The sequence below is a fragment of the Polypterus senegalus genome, chromosome 8, assembly GCF_016835505.1.
Source record: "Polypterus senegalus isolate Bchr_013 chromosome 8, ASM1683550v1, whole genome shotgun sequence".
Lineage (NCBI taxonomy): Eukaryota > Metazoa > Chordata > Cladistia > Polypteriformes > Polypteridae > Polypterus > Polypterus senegalus.
This window is the reverse complement of record NC_053161.1, coordinates 117,546,356-117,572,985: the sequence shown is the minus strand read 5'-3', so window position 1 is coordinate 117,572,985 and position 26,630 is coordinate 117,546,356. Positions and strand designations below refer to the sequence as shown.

The 26,630-nt window shown below is 41.0% G+C and overlaps 1 protein-coding gene across 2 annotated transcripts in view; it reads right to left on the bottom strand.

Moving 5' to 3' along the window:
- The window catches only part of LOC120534250 (anoctamin-4), a 384,157-nt gene that overhangs the window by 59,776 nt on the left and 297,751 nt on the right, over nucleotides 1-26,630 (bottom strand). For both annotated transcript variants that reach the window (XM_039761684.1, XM_039761685.1), the window contains one exon: nucleotides 15,169-15,251. In XM_039761684.1, coding sequence (XP_039617618.1) covers nucleotides 15,169-15,251 — 83 coding nt within the window. The remainder of the gene's footprint in view (nucleotides 1-15,168; nucleotides 15,252-26,630) is intronic.

Genomic DNA, 26,630 nt, shown 5'->3' with positions numbered 1-26,630 from the left:
AAGATAACCCAGCAACAGGGAATGCACAAATCAGTGTGCTTCTTTGTGCCGGTCCCAAGCCCAGATAAATGGGGAGGGTTACTTCAGGAAGGGCATCCGGTGTAAAATTTTGCCAAATCAAATATGCGGACAACAATACAAATTTCCATACCGGCCGACCGCCACCAGTACTGTTAGTCAACAGGGTGCTGGCAGAAATCAGGCTACTGTTGGCCGAAGAAGAAGAAGGAGAAGAAGAGGAGGGAGACGTGTCTGGAGGCAGGAGGAGAGGAGGAAGGTAAAGAGAGTGGAACTTAGGGTAGGAACTTTGAATGTTGGCAGTATGACTCGTAAGGGGAGAGAGTTAGCTAATATGATGGAAAGAAGGAATGTTGATAAATTGTGCGTGCAAGAGACTAAATGGAAGGAGAGAAAGGCCAGGTGGATTGGAGTTGGATTGAAATTGTTCTATCATGGTGTGGATGGGAGGAGAAATGGAGTAGGAGTTATTCTGAAGGAACAGTATGTCAAGAGTGTCAAATACCTCTATCCAGAATCCAGACACTCATCAAAGGCTATAAGTATTGTATTGATGTAATATCACTGTTGGGGTGCCAAATTTATGCACCTAATTTTGTTATGATGGATATTGCATATTTTCTGTTAATCTAATAAACTTAATGTCACTGCTGAAATACTACCGTTTCCATAAGGCATGTCATATATTAAAAGGAAGTTGCTACTATATATATATATAGTGGGGAACAACTTGAACACAGACAGGTAGACATTGTTTTAAGCACCTTTTACAAGTGACAGCACACACCCCAGTGCCGCAGCACCAATCACCCCAAAGTCCAGGCCTCACAATCAATGCCCTTCTCCTCTGGTCTAACTCCACCCTCCTCCCGAGCTCTGTCCTTCTTCCACCCGACTCCAGCCATTGAATGGCAGGAGGCGACCCCTTTTATAATCACCCGGACGTGCTCCAGGTGCCTTCCAATGAGCACCGGCCGGCACTCCCTGGTGTGGCGGAAGCGCCGGCTGTGCATCCGGAAGCACTTCAGGTGTCCCTGGTCTTCTTCCCCCCAGCACTTCCGGGTGTGGTGGAAGTCCTGAGGGCTAGGGCTCCTCCAGCATTCGGGTGCCCCCTGGCAGTGACCACCGGTCCATATAGGGTTGAGCTTCTAAGCTCTGTTCCCCTGGTCCCCAAAACCACCAGGGCGGTCACCCCCTCATGGTCTGGAGGAGACATAATCCCTCTTCCGGTCCTTCTGGCTTGCCACAATATATACATATGAATAAAATATGTATATATATAAAATATATATACAGTAAATACAGTAGATTCTGATCATATCTACCAGGTACTCTTTTGAAAAGCATAATCTTGTGACAGGTGGTGTAATGGGTGGTATTGAATCCTCGCAACTTTGGAAACATAAGCTGAATTCTATGCTTGGTTACCGTCTGTGTGAAGTTTACATATTCTACAAGATCAATATGGGCATTTTTCTGCATACTCTTGACATTGATAACACTGTATGGGTGAGTGAGCGTGAATGTATGCATCATGTGTGATCTATGATGGCCCACCTTTGTACCCGAATCTGTGAGAATAGACTGAAATAGAAAATAGTGCTTTCAACAAAAGGTGAAATGGACAGATGTAAGTTTACATATTTTTGATTTTATGCCTATGGCAGCCAATTAATTTAATTAATTTAATATTTTAAAATTTACCAGCCCTTCCTAATTTTCTGTTTCCAGGTTGTTTCTTCTTACAAAACAAATGCAGTTTCAGATGTAGGTGGTATAATTGCTTAAAGGTTTGCATTAGTGATAAAGAATAGGTGTGAGTAGTCTGCAGCACACAAACTGTTCAAATGCACATTGATGTAACTGCATCTTTCGTGTATGAGTTGTCAGGGACTTTGTGAGCCATAAATAATGTGTCAGCCCTAGCCAGAAGATAGTAGTCAAATTTAAGCAATTTTCAGTAATTGATAAAAAGCTGCTTGATATCACCTGGCATAAGTAGTGTAAAAAAGGAATTAGTAGTAAATTCACTCTCAAATTCCGTGGTTGTTTCCAACTCCAAGTCTGCTTTTTAATACCTCATTGTAAATAAGCCTATGAAATGATGAATGGACAGATGGTCACTTACCTGCAGTAGGTTACCTACTTGAACCGTCACCTTATCGTGGTGGAGGGGTTTGCGTGTCCCAATGATCCTAGGAGCTATGTTGTCCGGGGCTTTATGCCTGGTAGAACCACCAAGGCAAACTGGTCCTAGGTGAGGGATGAGACAAAGAGCGGTTCAATAAACCTCCAATGAAAAATAAAACTTGGACAACGTTTTCCCTTGCCGGACGCTGGTCACGGGCCCCCTCTGGAGCCAGGCCTGGAGGTGGGGCTCGATGGCGCGCCTGGTGGCGGGCCTGCACCCATGGGGCTCGGCGGGCACAGCCGAAGAGGTAACGTGGGTCCTCCTCCCCATGGGCTCACCACCTATGGGAGGGGCCATGGAGGTTGGGTGCAGTGTGAGTTGGGTGGTGGCGAGGCGGGACCTTGGCGGTCTGATCCTCGGCTACAGAAACTGGCTCTTGGGGCGTGGAATGTCACCTCTCTGAAGGGAAGGAGCCTGAGCTAGTGCTTGAGGTCGAGAGGTTCGGCTAGATATAGTGGACTCACCTCGGCGCACAGCTTTGACTCTGGAACCAATCTCCTTGAGAGGGGCTGGACTCTCTACCACTCTGGAGTTGCCCCCGGTGAGAGGCGCCGAGCAGGTGTGGGCATACTTATTGCCCCGACTGGAGCCTGTGCATTGGGGTTTACCCGGTGGGCGAGAGGGTGGCCTCCCTCCGCCGGGTGGGGAAGGGTCCTGACTGTTGTTTGTGCGTATGCGCCCGAACAGCAGTTTGGAGTATCCACCCTTTTGGAGTCTCTGGAGGGTTGCTAGAGGGCATACCTTCTGGGGATTCCCTCGTTTTGCTGGGAGACTTCAATGCTCCGTGGGCAATGACAGTGAGACCTGGAAGGCGTGATTGGGAGGAATGGCCCCGATCTGAACCCGGCGGTGTTTTGTTATTGGACTTCTGTGCTCGTCACGGATTGTCCATAACGAACACCATGTTCAAGCATAAGGGTGTTCATATGTGCACTTGGCACCAGGACACCCTAGGCCTCAGGTCGATGATCGACTTTGTGGTGTGTCGTGGACTTGCGGCCATATGTCTTGGACACTTTCGGGTGAAGAGAGGGGCGGAGCTGTCAACTGATCACCACCTGGTGGTGAGTTGGCCGATGGTGGGGAAGATGCGGTCAGACCTGGTAGGCCCAAGCGTGTTGTGAGGGTCTGCTGGGAGCGGCTGGCAGAGTCCCCTGTCAGAAGTAGCTTCAACTCCCACCTCCGGCAGAACTTCAACCCGTCCCGAGGGAGGTGGGGACATTGAGTCGAATGGGCCATGTTCCGTGCCTCTATTGTTGAGGCGGCTGACGGAGCTGTGGCGCAAGGTGGTGGTGCCTGTCGTGGCGGCAATCCCGAACCCGTTGGTGGACACGGCGGTGAGGATGCCGTCAAGCTGAAGAAGGAGTCCTATAGGACTTTTTGTCCTGTGGGTCTCTGGAGGCAGCTGATAGGTACCGGCAGGCCAAGCGGAGCAGCGGCCGGTTGTTGCTGAGGCAAAACTTCGGGCATGGGAGGAGTTTGGAGGCCATGGAGAGCGACTTTGGACGGCCGAGGAGATTCTGGTCCACCGTCCGGCGTCTCAGGAGGGAAGCAGTGCAGTGTCAACACCGTATATGGTGGGGATGGTGCGCTGCTGACCTCGACTTCGGGCGTTGTGGGTGGTGGGAGGAGTACTTGAAGACCTCCTCAATCCCACTAACATGCCTTCCAATGAGGAAGCAGAGCCTGGGGACTCTGAGGTGGGCTCTCCCATCTCTGGGACTGAAGTCACCGAGGTGGTCAAAAACTCCTTGGTGGCAGGGCCCGGGGTGGATGAGATCGCCCGGAGTTCCTTAAGGCTCTGGATGTTGTAGGACTGTCTTGGTTGACCGTCTCTGCAACATCGCATGGACATCGAGGACAGTGCCTCTGGATTGGCAGACCGGGGTGGTGGTCCCCTCTTTAAAAGGGGACGGAGGGTGTGTTCCAACTATAGAGGGATCACACTCCTCAGCCTCCCTGGAAAAGTCTATTGGGGTTCTGGAGAGGAGGGTCCGTCGGATAGTGAACCTCGGATTCAGGAGGAACAGTGTGGTTTTAGTCCTGGTGCGGAACAGTGGACCAGCTCTTCACCCTTAGCAGAGTCCTGGAGGGTGCATGGGAGTTTGCCCGACCGGTCTACATGTGTTTTGTGGACTTGGAAAGGCATTGACCGTGTCCCTCGGGGAATCCTGTGGGGGTGCTCGGGAGTATGGGGTACGGACCCCTGATAAGAGCTGTTGGTCTCTGTACAACGGTGTCAGAGCTTGGTCCGCATTGCGGCAGTAAGTCGAGCCCGTTTCCAGTGAGAGTTGGACTCCGCCAGGGCTGCCCTTTGTCACCGATTCTGTTCATAACTTTTATGGACAGAATTTCTAAGCGCAACCAGGGTGTTGAAGGGGTCGGTTTGGTGGACTCAGGATTGGGTCACTGCTTTTGCAGATGATGTTGTCCTGTTTGCTTCATCAGGCCGTGATCTTCAGCTCTCTCTGGATCGGTTCGCAGCTGAGTGTGAAGCGGCTGGGGTGAGAATCAGCACCTCCAAATCCGAGAGCATGGTCCTCAGCGGAAAAGGGTGGAGTGCCCTCTCAGGGTTGGGGAGAGATCCTGCCCCAAGTGGAGGAGTTCAAGTATCTCGGGGTCTTGTTCACGAGTGAGGGAAGAATGGGCGTGAGATCGACAGGCGGATCGGTGCGGCATCCGCAGTGATGCGGGCTCTGCATCGGTCTGTCGTGGTGAAAAGGAGCTGAGCCGTAAGGCAAAGCTCTCAATTTACCAGTCGATCTACCTCCTACCCTCACCTATGGTCATGAGCTATGGGTAGTGACGAAAGAGCGAGATCGCGAATACAAGCGGCTGAAATGAGTTTCCTCCGCAGGGTGTCTGGGCTTTCCCTTAAAGATAGGGTGAGAAGCTCAGTCATCCGGGAGGGCTCAGAGTAGAGCCGCTGCTCCTCCGCATCGAGAGGAGTCAGATGAGGTGGCTCGGGCATCTGATCAGGATGCCTCCTGGGCGCCTCCCTGGTGAGGTGTTCGGGCACGTCCAACGGGAGGAGGCCCGGGGAAGACCCAGGACACGCTGGAGGGACTATGTCTCCCGGCTGGCCTGGGAGCATGGGATTCTCCGGAAGAGCTGGAAGAAGTGGCGGGGAGAGGGAAGTCTGGGCCTCTCTGCTTAAGCTGCTGCCCCGCGACCCGACCTCGGATAAGCGGAAGAGATGGATGGATGGATGGAGCCTGACTTTACTCCAGTGATAACACTAGTTGTCAGCACACACATTCAGATACCAGTGAGATATTAATTTACACAGAACAGCTGTTGGACATGTTAAAACCCAAGGGAATAGAAACACCTTTCTTTGCTGAAGCAGATAATATGATTTTAATTTCTTTGAAATGTTACTTCATGGTGAAACAGGTAGTCTAGTGCTTAACCCTGATGCCTTACATCTCCATAGTCATGGGTTCAAATCCTGACCCTGGCGTTTACTGTATACAGTTTGCATTCTGTCAATATATATATATATATATATATATATATATATATATATATATATATATATATATATATATATATATACTGTGTATATATATATATATATATATATGCGTGTTGGCACAGATGGCTGGGGTTTTGACCCGGCCGGGATGCCTAAAAGGACCGGAAAGTGGCATGAATAGCTTCAGGGCCACTAGGAGACAACCGCCCTGTAGCAGAAGAGGACCACGGGAAAAGAGAGAGAAAAGTATAACTTGTTGGGACCCGTGGCCACTGCCAGAGGGCACCTTAAACCTCGTGGGACCCAGAATTAGTTACTTCCACCACACTCTGCAAGATGGCGGAGGAACCTGCTTCCGGTGCAAAAGGCAGCACTTCCGCCACAACAGGAAGTGCTGCCGGAAGTTTGTCATCAGCCACCTGGAGCACATCCGGGCGGGAAATAAAAGGCGCCACCTCCTAACAGTCGGGGAGCTTGAGTCGGGAGTAGAAGCAGGATGGAGCTCCCAGGAGGAGATTGGCGGCTAAAAGACTGAAGAAAAGAAGGTTTATAGGGGTGATTTATTTGCTATATGCATTGTGTGTGGTTCGGGACTTTAATCTCCTTTATTTGGAGATGTATAATAAAAGTGTGACTTTTATAAAGATGTGGTGGTGTCCGGGCAAGTCTCACAGTGTGCATTTTTCACCTGAATCCAAAGATTTGTGTGTTGGGTCATTGAAAAGTCTAAACCCAACCAATCTGAGTGTGTTCCTTATTGTGTCCTGGAATTAACTGATTTCCCCTAGGGTTGGTTCTCACCTTTATGCCTAATGCTATCAGGATAGACAATGGTTTCTGAATCTTTAAACTGGATATGTGGGTTTAAAAAAATGGATTGATAGGAGAAAATCTTCAAAGCCTTATTAAAATATGTTGCGTATCTTTCTCAAGAAATGCTTACAATGGTCATATTTTGGGAAGAATGTTAATGGGAAATCTGGAATGTTCATGTAGGAAAAATAATGTAAATAAAGGATATATATTTTTTTCATTTAGACTGATACGAAAGAAGTACTGGAAACCATAATTCTCAGCAAAGAGACAAACTGAGATACAGTAGAGTGAGCGAGACTTAGTGAGGGGATATGATTAAAAAGTGACATGTCATAGTGATGCAGCAACTAGTACTACTGTCTCACAGTTAAACGTGTGGGTGGAAATCTGGGCCCAGGCATGTATGAAGCCTTCTTATCTGTTCTTTGCTGGCATGGGTTTTCTCAAAGATGTCTAGTTTCCCTCACATCTCCGAGAGACATAAATGTATATGGGTTTACAATGGACTGTAGCCCTTTTCAGGGCTGACTCCTGTCTTGCCTTATGCTCTAAGCCCATGGTTCTAAACTGACCTTAGTAGGTTTCATTGTGGATGGATGAAAAATATGTTTTGTTACATGTTCAATTCGTTATGTTTTACATTAAAAAAACACCAAAATTAATGCTTAAAAAATTAATTAGAATCCTAGTAATAGGAAAAAAATCCATTAGCACAAAGCGAGGTTCAATAACACCAGACAAATTAACATAAGCTTTATAATAGGTGTAGAGATAATGTGGAAACCCATTCAGTTTGAGTAAGAGAGGCTTGTGATACACTTCAGCAACATTGGGTGAAAAAAAATTTAATTCAATTTGAGCGTCTACTATTGACATCACGTGAAAGCACCATCTATATATATAATTCACTAAGGCAAGACACCCATGGAAAGCACACCGGAATGGGCGTGGATTCACTAAGCCGCCGACAAGTAAGACACCTATGCCGCATGCAGGGAGGAGCCACGCCCACCAACTCCAAGACCACTGGATACAACAACAACTTGCAGAGCCACGCTCACCAACTCGGCCGCGACGACACAGAAAGAACGGCGTCATTCATATTCGTCTGTCGTAGAGGCCTCATTTACCTCCGAGCCACGTTGACTGTTCATAGAGGCATGTTTCTCGCGGAGGTGAGTCGCCATATGCAGCGTGTAAAACAGTTTGCGAGGCGTATCCCATGGGAACCTTAAAACAATCCTTTCCAACTGAGGTTAAAACACAATGACGTAAGCAGTCTTTAAAAACCGAGTTTTCAGATACGACGCACGACCGCGTGCACCATAGCAAACTGTTTTACACGCTACATACAGCAATTCGCATCCGCGACAAACATGCGTCTTCTTCACTCACGGACAATTATATGTTGCTCTCTCCAGAGTTCCATCTTTTCATTCACTTTCTATTATATCCTCAAACCCTCCCTTTTTAGACAACTGTGTCTTTCCAGAAGTGTTCAACCATCAATAAATAGTTATGCGGTGTTTGTTATGCCGCGGCTTTACTATTGTGTTGTATTTTGCTCTCTCTCGAGTTCCATCTTTTCATTCGCTTACTGTTGTATTCTCACACCAACCCGTTTTAGACAACCATGTCTTTCCAGAAGTGTTTAGCATTCAATAAATAATTATGCATGAGATTGAGCGTGTGTCTACCCGGCGCAGAGGGGCGTAGGTAAGCCATTGAACCCCATTCGGGCTGCAAACCGTGGAATTCCCACTAAGTGCGACTCATACGCTCCCACTCATTACGTCCCTACCCTTTATGCACACCCCTCTCCCACCTCGCTACTGTCGTGGTCGGGTGTCTTGGTGGATTATATATAGAAAAGCAGCCAACGACTCAAGTGACGAGTTGGAGGTGGGCACATGAGCGGGCAGTACATACTGAACGAGAATTCAGCAGACTAGCATGACAGAGGGAGCTGAATGGACGTCCTTCTCCTCTCCTCCCGTTCCACACTCCGTGCTGTGCACCCCCATCCCTCAAGAGAAGACGCGATTGCGGTCCTCCAGTTTTCAGTCACAGACGATTGTGTGTTGGTTCGTTCCGTGCATTGTTTATAATGTTGCTTTTCTTGCTGATTTATTACATTACTGATTTTTCAAATGTTAATTTTCTCCCTGTGCTTAAAAATAATTTAAAAACCGGCCTGATTATGCGGCGTATGGTACGCCGCGGGTTGGCTAGTTAACAATATTGGCATTTAACTTTGAAAAGCAAATGAAAATTACCTGCAATTTATAAGGTCCGACAAAAGGCACCAGTCAAACAATGACTGTGCTGTCTGTTAAAAATGAACAAAGATTTATTCCAAGATGGTGAAACCCACTAGTGAGACACTGCCTAGAGAAGATGCAGATAGTTCTTATCAAGTTGTTGGAAGACTACTTATCCACTTTTTCACCCTCAATATATGCATGCTTTACTAGTTATTCACTTCAAACTGAGCATCACATTTATTTGAAATTCAGCTCTCTGTGTCTCCTAGACCTAATTTACTACGGTGGAAGACTCTCACAACAATGAGAAACACTAGGCTAAGTACCACAAACGCTAAAGTAAGAAGAAAAACAAAATCAGAGTTAAATCAATTTGATACATCAGCTAGTATGTAATACATGTCAAGTGATATTCAAAGTCAAAGATACAGAAACAAGGAAAGGGTAGGTGTTTTATTATGAAACATGTAAATGTTCGTTAAAGAAACATCAAGTCAAAGTGCTATTCATTGCAAGGAAAAGGTTATTAGAAAGGACAGTCACATGTCAGAAGACTATCCTGTGGCAACAAAGTGGCAATTTTATGTTTCCAGTCCACCATCTTAGCCATTAAGCTGCACTTCATTCATTAGAAGACCAGCACCATGTCTATGAATTGCATAAGCAAATACAATTCCTTGAACAAAATACATAAAAATAATGGAAGAAAAATACAAACATCACAGAGATGGTGTAAATTGTATCATGAACTGAACTGCAACTGCTGCACTGAAGTAAATCTATGCAATCCATTTTCTCCAGGTTGTGATTATAGGAAATAATAAAAAGAAAGAAGAAAAACATGCAAAACAACAGACTTTACTGAAAAGCTTTATTGTCTTTGAATTCTTGTTACTGATTTAGTGGAATAGGCCAAAGGCGTTACTGTAACAAAGAGTTCATTTTATTTTTAGTCATCAATATTATAAACAGGACAGACATGCAAAAAAGGAGACAGATATAGGGCCTAAAGGATGTATTCAATCTTAATGTACGGATGGCTGTGAGCCGGTATTAATCAGAAGCTAATTTTATTGGAAACTAAATTCTACTTAACAAGGCTTCTAGTGCTCTTACATCTTGCTTTCATTCTGCGGATTCAGATTTGATGTAAAGTGTGAAATGACCTGAAACAGAACTATATATTAATGTGAACTGGTTTGGCCAACAACAGAGGTCCTGCTCTGAACAGTTTGTTAAACCAGTTTACTTCTTCTTATGAAATTGCATTCCATGTTTTAAACTGCTTATCAGAAAGAGGTGTTTCATTTACATGCATTGTGAAAAAATACCCCATTGGGTTTTATATTATGCAGAAAAGAAGCAAAGTCACAAGATGCCCAACAATTTAATAGGAAGACCTGGGGTACAGAGGAACAAAAAGGGCAGAAGGGAATGAAGGGACATACAATAAAAGGACCATCCTGTCTAATAAGTGGTATCACGGTGGGCTTTTTTGTTTTATGTTACACACTGCTATCCATTGTAGTTGAGACATGATCTGAGGGTTGCCTAGCCCTTTAGACAGAAGTGGGTCATTGCAGGGAAACCTAAGGTAGATATGAGGTGTGTTATAAGGATGGCCGCAGCAGGTCCTAAGGCTATTTATGACACTGGAAATTATTTGAGGAATATTTCAAGAAATGGTCCTTGCACATGCCTTAAAAATATGTGATAGTCAGAGGTGTAAGGAGTGTAGAGTCTGGAATAGAGCTGGTGGCCAGCATTCGATAATAGTGGGAAGACAACAGGCCAGAGGAAGGAGGAGAAAGGTGAGAGCATAAGGAAAGCAGAAGAAAATGTGGACAAGCTACACTACCTGATGGGTAGGGAACACATTTGTGGTGGGAAGGGCCTACAGTAACTACAGTGCTTTGTTTCTTTCCTCTTTTCTGTTGTCTCCAGTGTCTTGCACACTCCTGTTATATTTATTTTAATGCAAAAACGTTTTTTTTCTTGCTTCCCTGGCATGATTTGAAGAACACACTTATCGTCAACATCTAGCGATTTGTGAAAAAATTGAATGTGCAGCAAAACCCATAGTTTCACTTCTGTTGTGCTAACTGAGAAAAATATAGCACAAGAAAAGAGATCATGAGAAGAGACATAGTCAAAGGGCAAGCAAAGTTTGTTACTGGGATGTCAATATCTAGAACAACAAAACCACAAGACAAGAAACAAAAATTAAAGTCAAAAAGTAGAGCCAAACGCCGCTAACAAATTGCAGAAGCGTTTTAAACCTCAATGAACAAGGGTGCCTCTATAACGTCACAGGACACACTCATCCAGGTTGTCACCCAGGTAACACATAAAAAATGTGACCACATGTAAGTAAACAAACCGCAGATGAAATGATAAATATAAAGTTACAAAATAAATGTATGAAGTCAAACCAGACAACAACATAATAGGTAAATTCCTAACATTTAAAAACTCAATAAGGGTGTGAAAAACCTAAGAATAATGTCAAGAAGAGGCTAATATAAATTAAATATGAAACAACTTTATAACAACTTCACAAAACATTTGCTAAACAAATGGGTGTTTCACAGCCACTGAAATTTGTGGCATTGACACAAGAAGAAAGGTGCTTAATCCGTGTCTGGAAGCATCTTCCTGAGCTAGTTCCACATGCATGTACCAGTTATGTAGCGTTTAAATAACGCTCTAAAGTGACAAAAAAATCACCTCCTCATTTTCTGACATGTGTTGATATTTTTTGAGCCATGAGCGACATATCTTTTGATTTTTCTGGTAGTACGATGTCCATTTTTCCAGTTATGACGACAATGATGATTGCAATCCTAAAGACGGATCCAAGTTAAAAACAATACTTAATACATTCCGTGATACAGTTCTAAGTAACTGCAAAGGGCGAGTTCCTGTGAAGTGTGCCTTCCTGGGTTTGTGCGTAAAATATGTAGGATGCCACACTTTCAAAAATGCACAATGCTCTGTTGTGGTGATGAGAACAACAGGCATAAAATATAATTAATTTTACTGGTGTTTTTTTGGAGAAAACCCAGGTAATACAGAGGTGGGGATTACGTTTGTCGTACAGGACATCATAGTGCAACTCCAGAAATTAAAGAAAGGACTTAGCTATGGAGAAAACAGGTAGTTAAAAAGTAGGTGGAAGGTGGAGCACAGTGAGACCATGGTGTGGAGAATCAGCACAATGCCTTTTGCTGCTGTGTGAAGCAGTGTAGAATAAGACACTGTTGTGTGGAAAGAGAGTGTGATTCTCTCTATGATATGCCTCTGTGAGTGGCAGTGTAGAGAGGAGGGCCCGCGTTTTGGAACTTGAGAAGCGTGCGTGTGTGACAGAGCACATGAGGGATCTATTAGGGCATACAGAACAGAATTAAGACATGCAAAATGACAGGGGCATACAGAGCTTGATGGTGCGAGGAGCGTGAAGAGCTGACGATCACCAGTGTGAGTGACACTGTTTTCTGTGATTGCTTCCATTTACTGTGTGCTGTTGGGAGAGATTCTGGTCTTGATTAATGTCTCTTTGAATTCGAAGAGTTTGTTTTGTGTTATTTTTCTTTTAGAGTATTTTAGTTTTGTCTGGGCAATTTTATTTACTATGTTCTTTATGTGTGTATATTGTACCCACTTTTAACTCATTACTGTTATCACAAGATAAAAAAAGAACATTGTGTTTCCTACTTAGGTAGAGGTCAGTGTCCCACATTCTCTTGCTGGTTCCCCCTCGGGTCTATGAACTTACTTGGGTGTCCCAAACAGGAATGGGTGCCCAAGGTTGCAGGCATGGAACATCACAGCTTGTTTCCACCCCAGAAAACTTTAAAAATCCCCCAAAAAACTCTTTTTAGTGATATTTATGTTTTGTTGTTATTAACTTACTTGGCTGACACCTTTATCCCAGGTGACTTCTGACATTTGAGATACAATTGGTTTCATTTCTTTTGCTTTTCCAATTGGAGCACTGGCAGGTGAAATAACTTGCTCATGGTCATACAGTGTATGTTAGCCCCCACGCCACACTGTCTGCTATGATTGAAATATTTCGAAAATTAACATTTTTTTTAATGTTAATATCTGGGATCCTGAGTTGGTTTGTCATGTGGTGGGTGCAGAAATGCGCTGTATCAGCGTGTGCTCCTAACCTCCTCCTCCTCCATCAATCCATTATCCAACCTGCTATATCCCAACTACAGAGTCATGGGGGTCTGCTGGAGCCAATCCCAGCTAACACAGGGCGCAAAGCAGGAAACAAACCCCGGGCAGGGCACCAGCCCACCGCAGACCTCCTCCTTCTAATTTAGTAAAATCTTATGTGTAACAAAAGTCAGCTGTCTTGCTCATCACTAGTCCACATCATATATTTTAACATTAAGGTTATTGCATCTGGAGCCCCACCTCTATGATGGCATACAGGTGAATTTGTTCAGAAATTTCAGGTTTGCAAACATTATATAGAAAATATAAACAACAAGGTACAAGGCTGCGCAGCATTATTACCTTCATTCACTGGCCTCCCATGCTACACTGATTAATTTCATCCCATTAATGAACTTATTGCTTTAATTTGTTCTTTGATTACTTAATTCACTTGTAATAAAAAGTGCTAGTGAAGTGCTTCAACAGCTTGTATGCCTGATACAAACAGAATTACTGAATCAACTGAAAATGAAAAATTGCTGAAATTACAAACACTATAAACAGTTCACTGAGTAGAGTGAATGCCAATTCATTATGGATGAACTGAAGTTTAATTAGTTACAAAAACGACAGCAAATTTACTTGATTATTTTTTTTAATCCAGCAACTTAATGTAATTTTACAAATCAAATTACTCTATGCAAAAATCATTAATGCATGAATATTAAGTAATCATGGAAGTTTTGAAATAAGACATTAAGGCAGCCAAATGTTGATACATATGCTCCACACCACTCATTCGGATAGCAGAGAGAGAAATTTTCTAAAAGCAGCATGTGGTGTAAAGCCCAAGGAGGAAGTTATGGCTGAGCCTTCATTAAAGAGTCTGCAAGTATGTACTTCATTTGCATGTGTTTTGAGTTGGCACTGAAAACATTTGCTGCTTAAATTTATTTTGAAGCTTTGATGCTTTTTCTTAGCATATTTGTTATTTTTTGCCTAACGTTTATAAGAATAAACTATTCACATTTAGTATTATTTGACAAAAAAGTTATGCTTTAAAGAGGTATTTATTCAATTTTGGCTTTGTTTTGAATTATCCGAGCGTTAATCTTGCTGTTTAATGGACGCTACTATTTTGCATGAAGGTTGCTATGATGCAGTGACCTGTCATTAGAGGGCTTGGCCTTTGGGAGTCACACTTGAAGACATCATACAGTAGGTGCTACAGTATAAAGGTCAGCGTCTCAGGTAGTGCACTGCCAAAGACTTTGGATTCAACCAAACAATTCATACAGTGTGCATCCATGTTGGTGTTCAGGGTCAAATGACTTTTTGCTTCATTAAAAGACGCTGTGTTTTGATCTAACAAATTGGGGCTTTGGTGTACATTAGTTTGTCTTCCTGGTTTTGACCCTTTGCTTTCTTTAAAGATTTTGTTTTCATCTCTTGGACATTGTCCTCTTTCCTCTGCCTTTGTCCTGCTGGAAGAACGGTGTTTCTTTATGTAGTCAGAAACCAATAACAAACCCCAGCATATCTACCTCTGATTGAGAATAAAAACACTGCTGAAAAACATAAACAGATGAAAGAAAGAAAGAAAGAAACAAACAAACAAAAGATGCAAACTAAGCATCCAAAAACTAATGCACAATTGGCAATGGGGCAAGAACATGAAAGATGCAAAGAGCCAAACAATGCCAGTTGGGGGGAAAAATGTTAAAACAAGCATGGGGCTGTCTAATACAGAACAGAAAAATTTCCTATCCTAATTAATTCATTTTTATTTTGGTCTCATCATTTTTGTATGTATCACAATATAAATTTTAAATTGAAAATATTTATTGTAATGCAATTTGGATTATAACCTTTACCTTACTGGTTTAGCATTTAAGAAATAGTAGCAACTGAGATCAAATTGAAGATATATCTAAATATTGAAACAATATTTTTATCCCAGTTTTACTAAATGCAGGTAATATTGTACTATAGACAGCAGAAGTAAATAATCTAGATAGGCAATGATTACAGAACCAGTAGAGAACACAGGCCATTTATTCATCCATTCATCAACATTTACTTTTTCATATGTTACAAATGGCAATAGCTATGGCTTAGTGACTACAAGAATTGAGAAGAAAAACAAAATCAATCTTTCAAACCTCAGAAAGCATAGAAATTTACCTAATTACTTTAAAATCATTTCTGACAAGTCTATAAATATTACTAACCTCCTCCTCCTCCCAGTCAATCAAGTCCCAGTCATAAGCAATTACTGCCCTTCTTCGCTTCCAGAACTCCAGGAAGACTGTGGCTGCAATTAGAGGAAGGAATATTTATGTGGATAAACAAGAGCATTACAAGTTAGCATACTCAGAGAAAACCAAATTAATACACATACAGGGAGGCTATAATAATATTTTCAAAAAATGTGTTTTTGAAGCATTAGTATGACTCTTCTATAGTGTATCACTTGGGCACTCTACAATCACAGTGACATAGCACAGCTTTTGGACTTTTTTCATAATTGGAACATGAGCAAGTTAAATGACCTGCGTAGGCTCCCACAGTCAGCTAGAAGTGACCATTGTACTGTCAACCTGTACAAATCCAGTGCTTTGGCCAAAAGATCACACTGCCTGGCAAAAAGTTCTGCTTTGGAGTCATCAGACCATAAGCCATAAAGAGTGAATGTGCCACCTTTACGAATGTACACAGGCTTAGACGTTCTTTTTTGTGAGTTTTTCTGTTTTACCATCCTATCCCATGGTTTCGACATAATAAACCTACTCAAAGCGTTAGTAATATGCAAGGAGTGGCCAGATACGGCCATAAATTCTTGTTGCTCAGTTGGCCTCTTGGTAACTTCTATGATTTGCCTGGTCATCAGTTTTGAAGGGATGTCCTCACTTTTGTATGTCCTTTTGGTGCCACATTTTGTCCACCTTTTATGAAAGGCCTTCTCAACCGTCTAAGATATATGTATTGTATTGGAATTGTTTTAAGATATCTCTTCCAATCTGTGTTGCTTGTTAGCTTCTAATGGTCTATAGTTATCTCTGCACTGTGCAACCAAAAAAAAACCTTCAGGAAAATTCCACAGGAACAGCTGATTTTATTTAAAACTCATCTGAATTACTTCAGTTGATGTCAAATGAAAGCACACTTCTCTTGAACAAGATCCGAAATATTTTTCCTCAAATCCAAACAGCTACAACTTAATTGTCTGATTCTTTCTATCTTACGTATTACTTCCTAAAAACAATTTGTTTGTGTTTCACTTATATATTCTTAGGTGTTAATGGTGAAAAAGCTTGTCTTTACTTCAGTAAAAGTTGGAATTTCATTGTGTGTATATACTTTTGATATCTAGCTTATGTTAGTTAGCAGCATCACCCATCCATCCATTATCCAACCTTCTATATCCTAACTACAGGGTCACGGGGGTCTGCTGGAGCCAATCCTAGCTAACACAGGGCACAAGGCAGTTAACAAACCCCGGGCAGGGTGCCAGCCCACCGCAGGGCCCACACACACCCACACACCAAGCACACACTAAAGACAATTTAGAATCGCCAATCCACCTAACCTGCATGTCTTTGGACTGTGGGAGGAAACCCACGCAGACATGGGGATAAAATGCAAACTCCACGCAGGGAGGACCCGGGAAGCAAACCTGGGTCTCCTAACTGCGAGGCAGCAGCAATACCCACTGTGCCACCGTGCCGCCTAGCAGCATCATTTATTTCATAATAATTCTCAGACTGAAAACAATAAACATGTAAGATTCACATAAAAATATGTTGTACTAGGCCACTGCTATGCTATGCTGTTTATATACTTGTACAATATTTCAATGTTTCATGCTCTGTGTAATATACTTCTTTATACTCTATTAGCGAAAGCAGAGTTTTGCTCATGCTGTCTAAAGCATTGTCATCATTACTAGCAGTTACTTCAAACTCAAATAAAGTCCATCAAAGGTACTTCGCCAGTTCTGGAGTCTGATACCTTAAGCCAAAGATCTTAAAACAGTGAAGGCAGGACATTCTCTTTGAGGTTGCGTTTTCTTGTTTTCTTTAGTTTGCCCCGACAAAGACATGAACACGCCTTGATGGGTCATGTGACACACTTTGCAACCAAACAGCTAACTCTTGCTCAGTACTGAAGACATGTTTTTAACTAACATCACAGCTAGAAAATTGCATATTTATTTATATTTTTTGCAATGTGCCAAATTCAAATTGCCACCAGGCAACTTGTGTGACCTGAATGGTTTGATGAGCCATAAACAAAAAAACTGAAGAAAGGATTTATTGGGGTTTCTGATCTTAATTATTAAAACACTAGCAAAATACCCACGCTTCGCAGCGGCGAAGTACTGCCTTACAATTTTTATTAAGAAGAAAAGTAAACCTTTTTAAACTGAGGGAAAATATACCAATAATTATTTGTTAAGGATCTCTTCGTATGCCACGTTGTCAGTTCGGCCGTCCGGTTGTAATATGACCAAGCTGTGCGCTGAGCTTACTCTTGAGCATGCAACGTACAGTTGGCCATGTGAACAGCAATCTTGCCTCAAATCTCACAGCCTGGGTTGCTGCTGTCATAATCGGTTTGAGTTTCATGGTTTGTTTCAATTACGACAATATTTGCAGGACTTGTTGTGTGGAAGTGACATTTGGCATCTGTCAACCGTTGTAAGCATACAACCGGTTTCATCGATAACTTCGCATCCAGCTTTTGAGAGTTTAAACATTCATAAACATCAAAGTGTCCACTACTGAAATCGTCACCTGTCAATCTAAGATGTTTAAGAGGCATTGGCGGTTGTCCAAAGGTGTAAAATATTTGGCCATTTCGGTACACTTGAAAGCAACAACTGAACAATTCAGCGGCAGCCATCAACTCACATGCAGAACCATAGGTGAAGGGCTTAAGCATTTCACTCTTCTAGTGCTCCTGTGTAGTATAATTATCTCCTGTACCGTCATCAGTCCACACCTCGAACCTGTCCCAGTCATTCAATACATAAGACACAATGTTCCTTCGGATATCAAGAGTGAGCCTGATATGGCCGTGCAATATGTAACACAGAGAATGGAAAAGGCAGGCGGCATCTCCGGGCATGGAAACCACTCGGTAAGTGACAGTTCTTTGATCGATGGTGATCGCCTCGATAGAGATGTTAATGGGGGTACGGTTGGAATGATAAAGGAAATGGGTACCTGAACAATGTAAAGTAAGTCTAAAATACCTACACAATAACTATAATCGTAATAAACGAACAATGAAACAGCGGAGAAGCCGTGGATTAAATAAAAAGGCTATGGTTATCAGCAGGGAGACATGAATACCGTGGCGAAGCAAGGAAGGTAATGAAGAGACCGGAGCAATGGACGTTCTTATATTGGCAGGCAGCCAACAACGTGGGAGGCGTACCAAATTTCCTGAAGATAGGCCCATAGGTAACAAAGACCGTTGGAAAGTTCAATATGGTGGCCGACAGTGGCATCATACCACAAAAATAAGTACGTACATCGATTTCGGTTAGCGCAGGGAAGCTGCCTACCAAATTTCATGAAGATGGGGCCATAAATAAGAAAGTTTAGCATGGCGGACATTGTCGACCGTTATGACCGTTACGCGTAGAATTTCGAAATGAAACCTGCTTAACTTTTGTAAGTAAGCTGTAAGAAATGAGTAAAGTGATGAGTGAGTCAGTCAGTCAGTCTGTCAGTCAATGAGGGCTTTGCCTTTTATTAGTATAAATGAGAAAAAAGTCAAGAATATGGAGAAGATTGGATTGCAATACTATAGATAAGAAATTGTATTTTGTTCTGGTGAGCAGACCACTAGAGTAGTTAACATGTGATACAATATTTAAAGCTGTTATTAAAAATGTTACTTATGATCCAGCGTTTTAAAATTAACAGTAACTGGCAGATGTCATGATGTGCTTTGGACTGCGGCTGTCTTCCATTTAATATGCTGCCAGTTGTTAACATTGTCTACAGCCAATTTTCTAAGTAGTAATTTTAATAAAGAGGTCATGTGATTGGAGGGCAATGTATACTCTACAGTAGTAGAACAAACCCTGGAATATATCTGGTAAATCCACTATGTTTATATTTCAATTCTTTGCCTTTGCCTTGTGTTTTTTCTCCCTTTAAATGCATTTAGCATATCAGCTTTTCATCTGCCTTTTAAATAACAGTTCAGTATACTGAACAGTAACACCTTTTCGATTTTTACTTCATTGGCTTTCGAACTTGACATCCACTGCTAAATTTGCAAAACTGAGCAGGGTTTCTAGGTCTTAAAAAAGATTCCAGCTCAAAACCCACCTAGTAACCACCCCAATAACCGATGTATACAAACATACACACTGTACTGCTGTGTGGAGATATTTGTGGTGTCCCCGTCTGATATCTGAGAGTGATGAAATGGGTATTTACCATCAAAGAGTTGGGGGGAAGATTTATGAGCATGCTAACAAAGTGGAGGAGGCATTGTTTTACAAAATGTTTCTTAAAAATTTGTGTTCCTGATGGATACCGATCAAAAATAGCCGAATTTGTTGGGAAAACCACACATCTAGAAACACTGAAACTGAGCCAGTCCTAAAAATTTGTGATGCACAATTTGCATTATTTTAATTGATGCAACACTCTCTCGCCTCAGCAGATGGCATTATGCTTCTCAGAAAGCTATCAAAAAGAGCCTAAGACAAGACCTGGTGTGACAATGAGTCAATGTGCATGTGACAGTTTAATTTGACAGTAATTTAAAATCATAGTTCTGACATTATTGCACTACATCCTGCAATTTGATGCTCACATTCTGTCCCCTGAAGCAACACTGTGCTTTATTTGGAGGGGCTATTCTGTTGACTACTGTCCATACTGTCATATGTCATTCTTGCTTTCTTGGTAAGAAGAACAGTGTAACCTGTCAGAATTCTTAATTCACTTGCTCATTTGGCCTTTATCCATACATCTTCTTTTCTGAGTCCACTGCTTCTATTACACAGGGTTGTAAAATCTGGCCTATAGCAAATAGAATAATCACCGTGCATTTATGGAATTTAAAAGCACATACAGATGGCTGTCATTGACATGCTTTATTCATGTAAGCTGCTTGACCTTAACTAGTGATCTTTAAGCCAGAAATTCCCTCAGGTATCTAAAACAATACAGCACTGACTACTTCAGCAGTTATTGTGACCTTTGGTAAGTCCTATTATGCACAGTCAGCAATTGATGTTGAAGGTAAAATCAATGCCATTTGCTGAGAGGAATACAACTTTTAATGCAAATACAATGTGCAGTATTTAATCCTCAAAATAGGTATAACATTGTTTTTAGGGCTTAATCTAATTAGATAACATAAATGATTATATTATACTATAGACAATTTTGACAAGAATTGACCATATAGAAAAACTTGGCTCATCAATACCTATTTACTTACATTTTTCAAATTATCATGAAACTGAGATCTGAAATGCTACTACCTACAGTACCATGCTGAAATACTATGGAAACTTATTTCATTTACCAATAGCTTTCTGAGTGAAGATGAATTTCCTAATGTTTATGTAAAGATTACCGTTAACAGGTTTTCTACTGTGCTCCATTAATTTTTTTAGCAGAATTCAATTTAAAGTAAAAAAAAATTAGGATTCACCATACTCATTCTCTTCTTATTCTTGAACATTTTAATCATGTCTCCCTTTGATCTTGATTTGTTTAAATTCAAAAGATGCAACCGATTAAATCTTTTCTTATAGCTAACACTTTAGAGTTCAAGACTCAGGACTTTCTCTAGCGCATATAATGTACAGAGCACCTATTGCGAAAGCCAATGTCTGTTTGTCTGTCTGCCTGAAACAATTGAACCCCCTTTGGGGATCAATTTTGTTAATATATGGCACACTTTTCTTCAAAGAAATTTGTTCAACTTTTGTTCAGAGATCTCAAACAGATCATGCTGTTCAAAGTTTTCATTTTTCAGAATTTCCCAGTGAAAAGCACTGGTGAATTTGTGAACTCATACATCTTAAAATGGAGTAACATGGTATACAGTGTGGACCACCGGGGAGTGTACAGCCTCCCTAACCTGACACAGACATGCAGACACAAATTCCAGTCCAACACACACAGTTTACAGTATTTACAGCTAGGGAGTGTTTTTTTTCTTTCTCCACAGCACAGTATCTAAGCATAATTCACAGCCCTGTTCTCTTCTTCTCTTCTCTTCCAATTCCACTCTCTCTCAGGCAAGCTTCATCCACCTCCTCCCAACTCTGGCTCTGGAGTGAGGCGGTTCCTTTTAGTCTACTCCTGGGGGTGCTCCAGGTGACTCATTAGTATTACCTGGAATCAATCCCAGGTGTGGTGGAAGTCCATTGATAAGCTCTGCAGCTCCACCTGGAACCCACCAGGGCTGTATGAAACCCCAGCTCCCAGTGTGCACTGCGGGAGTCCGTGGTACCACAGCCGCCCAGGAGGGCTGCCTTCTAGTGTCCCAGGGGAGGTATTGCCTCAGCTGTGGGTGCCCGTCACAACAGCTTCAACTAGGAATGCGGTTGCTGTTTCAATTTTACATTGAGAGCAGTTAATTGAAAGTATATATTTTGTACATTTTCCACTTTTACTCGCCTGACAGCTGCTCAGATACCCAATACAAGTGAACCAAACATCGGGCAGAATGTGCGTGCATAAACAGCTCACAAAGCAGCATCCTTCTCCAGCTGCTTTAGGTAAGTTAACTAGAAGAGCATAAACATGTCACTTCTGTGGAAAAATAGCATATGTAAGCATATACAAGACTGAATTGGTTGAACAACATTATCGCAGATTATTATTGTAAAGACTGCAGCTAAATACAATAGTGTTTGAACTAATTAATTACATTGGAACGGCGTAACTGCTCTAACTGATATAAACATAATGACAGGTTTAAAAATGGACAGTGGCGTCAGGGGGTGAGAAGCTTCAGTGGCTTAAACCCTGATCTCTGGCACACAGCCCCTAATCTTTCAATACCACATATACAACAATTGCATCCAGCCCCAGATCTTCTTGGCTGTCTTGTTATACAATAAATCAGTTCCTTTCTAAATTTCTACTTACTTACATAATTTTAATAAATTAGTGTGTTTTAACTAATATTAATAGCTGGATGGGGAACTTATTTCAGTTCCTTTTCTCCTTTCTTAGGTTAATATTGATACTGACTCTATGCTAGCATTGCTCATTTTGTATTAATAGATATTTTCCAAAATCACACAAAAATTTACAATACATTTTTTTAGCTAAGGAATTAAAACCAAACTAATTTCAGTCCTGAGGTTAAAAAAATTAAACTTAATGACTTGGAAAGTATTTTTTAAATAAACCCAAGTAATCACTTTTCTTCTCCACTCAACATTTTTCATGATTGGATGAGTACATTTCTGTTCAAAATAAGGCAATTTTCTCAAAATGTATATAATTAAACTAATATTAACATTCACTTTTATAGTAGCATCTCATTTGTCTCCATGACAAAACACACATATTGCAGACTTGATTGCTCTGCTGTGACATAAACACTATACACTCATTTATTTTAGTTAATAATTAAAGCCTTAGGTACAGTACGTTAGTTCTTTCTAATGTACAGTACAGTCCTTCAAAGTGTGACAATAATGATGGCAATGTTATGAAACTCTGTTATGTTACCAATCTGCTTTTTCCTTTGCTCTGTGAGGTAAAACTGGTTTGGAAATCATTAGAAATCTTAGGAGTTGGAACATTCTGTCTGGACACAGAGTACCATTTCTTGAATTAGTTAACTGTTAAAATATCTAAACAGTCTGCTTCACTTTTACCACTGAATTTCATAAGTCACGTTTTTTTAAATATACAGATAAAACCCAGAATACACTTAAAAGAAAAAACAAGAAAAGTATTTACTGCTATTCGTAAAACATTTATCCATAATTTTTTACATCCTTTTATACAATCTAGAAGTCTATTCCAAAAGCCAACCAATAACCTGAAAGTTTGTTTTGTATTGTTGGCAAAAAGAAAATGCTTGTGAAATTATGCTGAGCATGTACTACTTACTCGATACCAGGATCACATCTGAATTAAGCAAGTGCCATGGGGAAGCAATGCTGTATTGCTCAAAAGAATATCAAAAATGCTTAAAGGCTACTGATATACACAATTGAAAAGAGAATTATTCCCATATGCTTCTCTTTTTTAAGGAGATGCTTTCTTGATTTCTCAAATTTTCTGGATCATTTCTGATGTTTTTACTCACGGACTGACAAAATCTGCTGGCCTAATACATACCCAAGATAGGCCTGTCTTCCTTATTCTGAACTAGTTATAAAATGGATGGCTAAACTAATATAAGAGGTTGCAACACGCTTAGCTAAGTCAACAAGACTTCTTCTTAAGATTCAAGTAACTTACAGCAAAACGGTTAGTAGTGCGGGAGAAACTGGGTTCACATATACATCTGGCAATTATGGTTGTGGAGTCTGCATGCTCTCCTCGTGTTTGTATAGTTTTTGGTTTTCTCTGAGTGTTCTAGTGGTCCTCTCACAGTCCAAAGATGTGTGTGTTAGATATAAACTTTCAATTTGTTTGGTATTAGTAGGTCAGTTAAAGTGTGCTATCGGCTTTGGATGATTCCGTGCTGATCTGGTCTTTGTACGCATTTACAGTAACAAGACTAACTGACATGAAAAAGCACCTACATGCCATTAAAAAATATGGAAACCATATTTTAGATTTTAACTGAAGTATGGCATTATACTGAATCAAATATAATTAAGTCAGCATCACAGAAAAAGACAAGCGATGCACGGAAATATTTACATTTCATAATATAAGAAATAGAGAAATACGGATCAATTTTAACTTAGATCAACATACATTCAGCAATTAATCTTCAGTAAAAAGACACTGTCAACACCCCTGACTAAGAAAGTATGCATTGAAATATCCTGCAAGTTTCTTTCATGATGTACTACTTGGAGTGTCATGGAAATACTTTTGTGTGTATCCTCCAGATCTTATAAAAGATTTTCCACAATATGTATATTACATAGAGCTTGTGTTCTACTGTGAAATTTGCACTGTGATATGACATTTACAAATAATATCCACCCTCTTACTAGGTATGTTATACACTTTGGTGACAGTTGGATTAATTTGATTATTACACAGTTGGGAAATGAGATAGAGAGAGAGAGAGAATTATGCTTCAGATATGATTCAACTAATGTGTACCTTTCGTCATCATTACTTTCCATATATGGATTTCAGGGCCTTTAGATATATTTGAACTGAATCAAATTTACAATAATGACAAAGTCACTCATTTTCATTAAATATAGCTAAACAATTGCAATTATTTTTTATCAATGTTACATATGGATATCATTATTTCCTGTGCTCTGTCCCATAAAATCAGTAGGAATGTGTAATGGCACATTATTAATTGAGATGTCATTTGCAAAAGCGCTGCTGTTAATGGGCAATCAAACAAAACCTGCTGCAGATGAGTTAAACTTTTGACTGATCTAGTTCCTCTGTTCATGACACAGCAATTAGACATGAGGTTTAGCTCCTCTTAGTATTGAACTACATAGTTTGATCTTAATCTGCTAGTATGATACTATCATAGATACATTGCAAATGATCCAGTATGTCCTGCAATTGATTGGCCTTTCATAGGACTTTACCTGTTTAATTTCTGCCTCTGTCTTACAAAGAGATCATCTACAAATCAACTAACCTGCTAGTGTCTCCCTTCTCAGCCTAAACACTTCCTATGCACATGATTTTCTTGCACCTATGTGGATTTTCTCCTAGGAAATTAAAGACATTGGTGGAAATTAGGGGGAAGTGCATTTAAAACTGAAGCCAGGAAGCACTTCTTTACTCTAACAGTCTGGAACAAACTACCAAGACATGTAGTTGAAGCAGAAACCTTGACAGCCTTTAAGAAGAACCTAGATGATATATTGGAACAACTTAGCTATTAGTCAAACAAACAGGCTTGATGGGAGGAATGGGTCTCCTCTCATTTGTCAAATTTCTTATGTTCTTATGACATGCATGTTAGGTTCAATGTCAGCTCTAAACTAGCTGTGTACAAGTGAGTGTACCCAGTGGTGGACTGGCACTCCATCCAGGACTGATTCCTTCCTTATGCCTAAGGCATGACATTGTGGCATAATGGATAAGGCTGCTGGTTTAGTCTGTAAATCCACTGGACAGAGTGACCCTGACTATGCCACTTATCCTTCCTGTGCTCCCACAGTAAAACTACTTGGAAACTGCTGGACTGATGATGTGTGTGACAGGCTGCAACTTTAATGTCTCCCACTGACCCGATGAGGACAGAGAGAGTGCAAAGAAATGATGTAATGGCTGTATCTCTCCATTTTGGGTGTTTTAATTTATTTGGATTATTCATTTGAACCCTAAGACACTGACATTGGCTCAGATTTTACAGATTTATTTAATGAACTAATTATTGGATGATTTATTTATCACACAGTTTTGCACTATGGGGCACTTTAAATTCTCTGTTCTTTTGATACACTTGCATGAACCTGATCTTAAAGGCTTATTTGTCTGCCTCACTCACCATTGGTTAATACTGGTCATGACAATCGATGTCCTGGGTCATAAGATGTGCAGGCAGCAAGTACCCCAGAATCACAGTGCACACTTGTAAAATGCCTTGGAATGATGTTTGCTGTACCCAGTGTTTCCTGTGACCCTAAGATTATAGTATGTTAAGAAGCTTTAGTAAATGGATGGATGTCTGAATAAATTCTTACATTGCATGACAATGATGTCTGAACCCTGCATGCCAAATATCAGTGGAGGTTGTCATATAAAACTTAAACTGTGCTTGTTCTTAGCTTAGTTAAATTTCTTACTTACAATTTTTCCATCCATCCATTCATCCAGTTCAGTCAATCACAGACATATAATGCTTATGGACATTATTTTTATTATTGTGTGTACAGGTAAAGCAAGATGACATTTATCTAAAAGTGATTTAGTGAGACCCCATTCTGTTTTTTCCAGTTTACCATAGGTTTGTATAATAGAACATCCTAAGGTGTGGAGATTATTTAAGGAGGCATTGAAAGACAGAGTGTACAGTTAAGCTCTAACATAGCTTTTAAATCTTATTTGAAATCAAATTTGAATGTCGAGGAGTTGTCTTATGTCATCATGGGAACAATGCCCACTTCAGACACACAGAATGAGACAGGATATGGCCTACCAACAAATTGAGAATGTCTAACAAATGGGGATTAACTTGAGAAATAACTGAAGAGGATTTCAGAATATACTGTAAAGGTTTCATCGAGATGACTGTCTGTTAGTCACTGCAACTTGTGTTTAACAAGGACTGTCACAATTGGGGACAATTAATAAACTTGCAAATGCAATCCATGAGTAATTATTAACCCACACAAGACAAAGTGGGCCAAAGAAAGAGGAGTAGAAAAGCATCTCAGCAAAGAGTATGCAGCATCTCTGTCTGACCTCGCAGAAGAACCCCCACAGGAGCTCAGCATACAATTTCACTAATCACAGAATAATTTCACCCAAAATCTTTGCAAAAGGACAAAGTATGACGTGGAGCATTTATTATCAATATATTA